The sequence below is a fragment of the Olea europaea genome, unplaced genomic scaffold (assembly GCF_002742605.1).
Source record: "Olea europaea var. sylvestris unplaced genomic scaffold, O_europaea_v1 scaffold4639, whole genome shotgun sequence".
NCBI classification, from domain to species: Eukaryota; Viridiplantae; Streptophyta; class Magnoliopsida; order Lamiales; family Oleaceae; genus Olea; species Olea europaea.
In genome coordinates, this window is record NW_019262950.1 from 13,303 (window position 1) to 20,375 (window position 7,073).

Here is a 7,073-nt window from a genome sequence, read left to right on the forward strand (position 1 = left end):
ACTCTTAATGCCTAGGTCGAATGATGAAGTTCAGCTTAGATACGAAGCCGTTGTAATCCTAAAGAAACCCAATGATTAAGAAATCTCTGCCATACTAACCAGTCACTATACTCACCAATCTAGATGAGACAATTGGCATTTCTAATGTCAGTGCCTCTTTATTGGACCAATCTGTTGAGAGTAATCATTACGTACACCAGCATCATTAATAGATGATCTAGCAGGGCTGACATGATGAAAATCACTACTAAAAAATAGCTTTTTACCTACGAAAGATTATCAACGGATTGCATCGTTGGTAATTAGAAATTGATTATTCGTTAGTAAAAGTAATTTACTTTCAACTACAATAATCAGCAACGGATTTTCTGTTGATAACAATGATATCCTTTTACCAACGGATATTCCGTGCCTAATGTAACCATTTAACATTTGGATCTTTCACCTACAGATGTACCAAATATTAACAACGGAAACCATCGGTTGGTAATTAGAAATGGACTATCCGTTGATAAAAGTAATTCCCTATCAACTACGATAATCAGCAACGAATTTTCCATTGGTAATGATAATATCTCTTTACCAACGGATATTCTGTGCTTAATATGACCGTTTAACATTTGAATTTTTCACCCTGCGGATATTCCGTTGGTAATTAAAAACGGATTATCCATTGGTAAAAATAATTCAATTATCCCATATCGAAAGTTTACAACAAAATTTTTGGAGTTGTCCTCTATAAATTTTTGCTTCAATAAGTGGTTAAACGATATTTTGGCTTTTCAATTCAATTGTTTAAAAGTTTTAAAAAAATTATAATTATTAAATAAATAATAATAACAATAATAAAAAAATAAGTAAATAATTTTTTTTACCATGCCTCACGCCTATACGACTATTTACAACATTGATTTTTATTAATTGTAATAGTAGACATTTACTAACGGAAAGTCTGTTGGTATTGGTTAAGATTTTTACCAACGAATATTCCGTTAGTAAAAAATTCACACATTACCAACGGAATTTTCGTTGGTAAAATGTTTACTCTTTACCTGCGGCACAATTCGTTAGTAACTATCAGCGACCCTCAAATTAACAACGGATTTGTGGTTGCAAATATTTCGTTAGTAAAGAGTAATAGCAACGGATATCAAGGTTTTAAGAACGAAAAATCCATGCTTGAAACCAAGTTTTTTAGTAGTGAATCTTATGAAGCCAACCTCAATATCCAATCAAAGCTTGAATAATTGGGATAATTCTACTCACACAGACTCACAGACAGACTCACGGACAGGGGTTTAAAATGTGTCACATGTGCTACAAAATAAGTCACGTTTGCTGGCTTTTTTGGAGGGAAACCAAGCCCATTCTGCCCAATCTACACACCCATTTCACATCTATGTCTGAAAAAACGATTTTCCCCCAAAATTACTCGTAAGGCGCCGGCAGCGTGGGGAACTTTGACTATGGCATTCCCTTCAATTTTTGTAGTTTCGGCAACATACAGGAGCCTGCTTTTTTGGTCGACTGAAGGCAACGTACGGGAGCTTTTGTGTTGTCGACTGAAGGTATTCGAAAGACGTTTTTGCCGGTTTGCAAGAGCCAAAGGTCATTGTGGACGAGTGACAATTTTCAATTTTTGCAGATTTGAAGGTAGCATACATGTTTTTGATTTTTGCAGATTTTAAGTTTTTGTTTGTGATGTGTAAAAATCGTCAATCCGTGGAAGTTTCAGTTAAAAACCGAAGTTGATTTTTTCTATAATAAATTTGCTTTTAAAATTAATTAATTACTTCAAGTTTTCAAAAGTTAGCCAAACCAAAGGGTGAATGGTTGCTCAAAAATTGTTCGTTAGTGTTACGTCCCAATTACCAGTCCTCAATAGCAAAGCTGAAAATGTTGAAGCTTTCAGCTTGTCATTTTAGCCTCCTAAAGCAGTCCCATTTATTTCTTTTTTCTTCCAAAGTTAAAATGGAAAGCATAATATTATTTTACTAAACTTCCTGATAAAGTTCTACTAAAATATTTTTTGAATTAATGTACTGATGTTCTAATGAGGAAGAAGTTGTTGTTCCTATGGAATTAATGCCTAATTTTGTTGAAGTTCTACTAAAATCCTATGTACTGATGTATTAAAATCTTTTTTGAATTAATGCCTAATTTCTGTGTATTTCATTGCAATGGAATTCGAAAATATTGTTTAACAATGATACCATCTAAAATGAGAGTTGTTGTATACGTTGACTGAACATTACAGTTGCTTTTTTCACAGCATAATAAAGAATGGATTTAGACGTCCAAGACAAAGATGACAATGTTGTAGTGCAATCTGGAAATGAGAAGTTAAAGGAGTCCATGAACATAGTGGAAGGTGTAACAGCAAGGAGAGATGTTATAATTGCACCTGAAGTGGGTATGTTGTTTAAAAGTGAAGTAGATATGTATGATTTCTACAAGAAATATGCTTATGCAGTGGGTTTTCCAATCAAGAAAAGAAATTCAAAGAAAGGGGATGATGGGGTTTTGAGATATTTGACATTGACTTGTAGTCATGAAGGCAGAATAATCAGTAATAGCAGCAGTTCTTTGAAGCCGCGTCCAACAGTGAAGATGGGTTGTAAAGCCAGAATATCTGCATCTTCTGATACTTTTGGGAATTGGAGAATTAACGTTGTAAACCTCGACCATAATCATGACATAAGTCCTTCTAAATCCAAATTATATCGATGTAACAGACAAATGAGCACACATGTGAAACAAAAGCTTCAAATGAATGATTTGGCAGGAATCCCATTGCATAAAAGTTACAATGTTGTAGTTGTTGAAGCAGGTGGATATGAGAACATAACATGTATTGAAAAGGATTGTCGTAACTACATAGACCGAGTAAGACGCTTAAGACTTGGAGAAGGAGATGCTGCAGCAATTCAAACATATTTTTCGAAAATGCAAGCACAATGCCTAGGATTTTATTTCAGTATGGATTTGGACGATGAATCGCGTCTGCGAAATGTATTTTGGGCAGATAATCGGTGTAGGCAGGCTTACAAGGAGTTTGGTGATGTCGTTACGTTTGATACCACTTATCTGACTAATAAGTACGACATGCCGTTCACCCCTTTTGTCGGAGTAAATCATCACGGGCAATCAACACTACTTGGCTGTGGTCTGGTATCGAACGAAGACACAGATACTTTTATATGGTTATTTAAGACATAGCTTCAATGCATGCATAGCCAAGCTCCACATGGTATAATTACTGATCAAGATAGGGCAATGCAAAATACAATTCAGATTGTTTTCCTACATACAAAACATAGATGGTGTCTGTGGCACATTTTAAAGAAGTTGCCAGAGAAATTTGGCTATCACGTGGACAAGGGTTCGATATTCGGGGCTATACATGGTCTGGTGTATGATTCGTAATCCAATGCAGAATTTGAAGACGGTTGGAGAGCAATGATTGAGGAGTATCACTTGCATGATAGTGATTGGTTATCTGGATTGTACGAGAATAGGGGACGTTGGGTTCCTTACTTTTTGAAAATCACTTTCTGGGCGGGTATGTCAACTACACAATGAAGTGAAAGTATGAATGCATTTTTTGATGGCTATGTGCATTCGAAAATCTCGTTGAAGTAATTCATCGAACAGTACGAACGTGCTCTTAGGAGTAAGGTTGAGAAGGAATTTCAGGCTGATTTTAAGTCATTTTCGCAGATGGTGCCCTGTGCAACACAATTTGAAATGGAGCAACAGTATCAATCAGTTTACACAATTTCAAAATTTTGTGAAGTTCAGGCAGAGTTCATGGGAAAGGTGTATTGTGACATCCTGTCCACTTTTGAAAGATGTTCCAATATGACGTATGAAGTACGGGAAACAATTATGTGTGAGGGCCATCGGAGGAAAAAGACGTATATCGTGGCATACGAGAGAGATAAATGTGAAATTATTTGCACATGTCACTTGTTCGAGTTTTGGGGGATACTTTGCAAACATGCGATCACAGTGCTGGCTTGGAATGACGTCACACATATTCCGGATAAGTACATACTACGGAGATGGATGAGAGATGTTCGTAGAGCGCACACGAGAGTTGCAGTAAACTACGATGGGTTAGTCAATACTCCTACACAATTGAGATATGAAGAGATGTCTAACGAGTTTGCGCAACTCGTAAACCTTGCTGCAGAAGATGAAATACGTTCACGTGCGATAGTGGAATGGATAAAATACCAATGCAAAGAGCTTACGACAACAAAATCGAGTATTGGAAGTAATTTCGTGGAGCAAAACACTATTTAGGTCCCGAATCAATGTACTTATGTATCAAATAGTACAAGTCTTAGCATGTTAGATCCGAAGTTGACTTGAAGAAAGGGAACGCCAAAGAAACTTAGAACAAAAAGCCCATTAGAGACTGCATCAAAGAAAGCAAAGGTATGTTCGCTTCTTTGATTCCAGGCTAATCAATTTTTTCGAAATAAAATTAAGAGTAACTTTAATGTACATGCAGGCCAGTTCAAAGTCAGGCACCTGTAAAAGACCAACAACGAGCAACACTAGTATGGTCGATGGCAGATTCAATGTCCAGCCACATCAAGCAGAACAGTGTTCCATGCCTACACCAATTCCATACTTGTCGCACTCTATGCTGCCGCCGTTCTCCATCTCACAGCAATTACCATCTACAAATTTCATCCTTCCATCGTCTGCAAACATTGTGTACAGTTCGCAAGGTATAAAGTTATGCCTTCTATATGAATTGGAAATTCATTTTTTCATGATTGCTTCATTTAACATGGACAATGTATTTTAATGTAGGTCATTCTATGCCGTTTCCCTATCCCAATTTACCGGACGTAGGTGGCAAGGGCTTGTGAGGAGGATGTTGGTAAAAATATGTTGAACTTATTTTGCTTGGCCATTATGTCTCTTTCGTGTTGAACTAAACTTAATTATGTTGTATGACATTCCGTAAATGTCTCAATCATTGTATGTTTTACATGAAATTATTCTATTAGTTCTAGCTGTAATGTAAATTTCTCTTGAGCAGGCACTTATCAAGCCTCGAAACGTTGACATCATTCCAAAAGCCATCGAAGACAATGTTGGCCAAGTGCTAGAGCAAAAAGTGGAAATTGAAAAGCACAGCTATTTTTTGGTTGATCTGGACAAAGAAGCTCTAAGATCTTTGAAGAAAAGGAACAATAAGTTTTTGAGTTAAGAGATAGATCTTTATATTGGGCATCCTTATGCACTTCTACAGATATGGATTTCAATGGTGTGCCTTTCTTTTTAGTATATATATGTATTTATTAAAAATTTGGATGTTTTAGCAGATTCCTTTATCCTCTAGAAATTTGTAATTACAATTTTATAATGAATAGAATCACATTTCTTATAATTGAACAAGTTAAAGGCATTTGTTCTGGCTACCGCTTCTTCGTGTATTAACTATTTTTATTGAATTGTTCACGTGCATTTTTTAATTTGTTGCTGCTTGGTTAATTGGAAGCTAGGGCCAAACATTTTTTTTTTTAATGGTGACGTGCATTTTTTTGGCTTATCTAAAAGATAGAATTAATATGGCATGGATGTTAATTCTAGTGTTTGATTCTGATGCTGCTTGGTTAACTAGAAGCTTAGGCCTATCTCTTTTAGAATGGTGGTAGTAAAATGAAATTGGAAAGTTCTTTTCCCATCCAACTTACTGATACAATTTTTCCATTCAAGGCCGGAACTTGAACTTGCATTCTAAAAAACCATTAGAATCATAACAATATAACTTATCACAAAGTCAAAAATTTCCAGAGAGAACAACATAAATTCTTGATTTGGAGTATCACAGTTGATAGATGTAGAACAAGAACTACCGAAATATCAAAATGAAAAGCTAGCATCTTAAACCCAAAAAGCATGAGCCGAGCTACAATATCAAAATGCGGTGACAATGTTCATACAGGAAATAGCATTACAACGTGTTCTTGCGCCATACTAGTCATATATGTACAAATCCATGTCATTTTACTCTTTCCAACACTATCTAGAAATTACACCAGCCGTTTTCCTTTGGCATTCACTTCCAAGCTAACTTTCTCTGCACGGAGCCTCACATCCACCGAAATCTGGAGGTCTTCTTTATCGCTTATTCGAAGTACGGGACATTTCTTCAACTATTTCATTCTTCACATGGTTAACCGAGTTTGCACTACTATGTTCGGATGGACCGCTTGATTTTTCTTTGACAACCCACTCCCAAAATCCGCATTTGTTACTACAGCAAAGGAATAATTTTCCTTTGTTCTCATTCTCCTTCTCCACCACAAAACATTTCTCAAAGCCATGTTGACATCGCGTGCATCGACGTTTCTTTTTACATTCGGCAAAGAAGTGATCTTTAGCTCTACAACTATGACATATTCCAGAGTTCCTTTCAGGCATTCTGAAATGGGAATCAACACAACATGGTCACAAAAATGATTGCCACAAGTTCCAGGGTAATACTCAATACAAAGAAAACTGGTGACTTAACCATAGAATCTACAATGAGGTGCCATTTGTAGGAGATTGTCAAGTAAAATGATAACAAATCATTAATTTATCAATGACATACCATCTCAACTGAATCTACAAATCATCAATTTCTCAATTGAATCTACAATGACGTAACAATTCATCCATCATTAATTTATCAATACCCCTGATGAATTATAATTTCAAATACACAAAAAATTAATTATTTTCAAAATCATTTGTGAATAGCAATTTTCACGATTCAATGGGAAATGATACATTCCAATTAGTGGAACCAATGAGTTTCAAACCACCGTTTTCAGCATATTACTAAACTAAACAAACACCCAGAGAACTCACTAAATCTTTGAATTATAGAACCAAAATAATTTCACTTTAGTATTATCTTCAAAACCAAGAACGAAATTGAATACGAAAAGGCAAAATAAATGTACTAGGGAACGGAATTAGCTCTATTTTAGGGAGAGAACGATAATGAAACGATGCAATAGAAAATTACAACCTGCTTGTTGGTCTAGTGGTTTGCCGACGAT

General features: G+C 35.7%; 1 protein-coding gene across 1 annotated transcript; it reads left to right on the top strand.

Annotated features, from left to right (window-relative positions):
- Nucleotides 1-2,283: 2,283 nt before the first annotated feature.
- Nucleotides 2,284-4,308, top strand: LOC111388176 (protein FAR-RED IMPAIRED RESPONSE 1-like). The gene is made up of 3 exons (XM_023012859.1): nucleotides 2,284-3,166; nucleotides 3,437-3,528; nucleotides 3,655-4,308. Exons 1-3 carry the CDS (start codon nucleotides 2,284-2,286, stop codon nucleotides 4,306-4,308), a joined length of 1,629 nt encoding a protein of 542 aa, XP_022868627.1.
- The last annotated feature ends 2,765 nt before the right edge of the window (nucleotides 4,309-7,073 follow it).

What these genes read in the sequence shown, in the direction of transcription:
- LOC111388176 (XM_023012859.1), top strand. Translation starts at nt 2,284, where the DNA reads ATGGATTTAGACGTCCAAGACAAAGATGACAATGTTGTAGTGCAATCT. An exon ending in ATCAACACTACTTGGCTGTG is followed by an intron (nt 3,167 to 3,436) that starts GTCTGGTATCGA and finishes AATCCAATGCAG; the next exon opens with AATTTGAAGACGGTTGGAGA. An exon ending in ACGAGAATAGGGGACGTTGG is followed by an intron (nt 3,529 to 3,654) that starts GTTCCTTACTTT and finishes TTCATCGAACAG; the next exon opens with TACGAACGTGCTCTTAGGAG.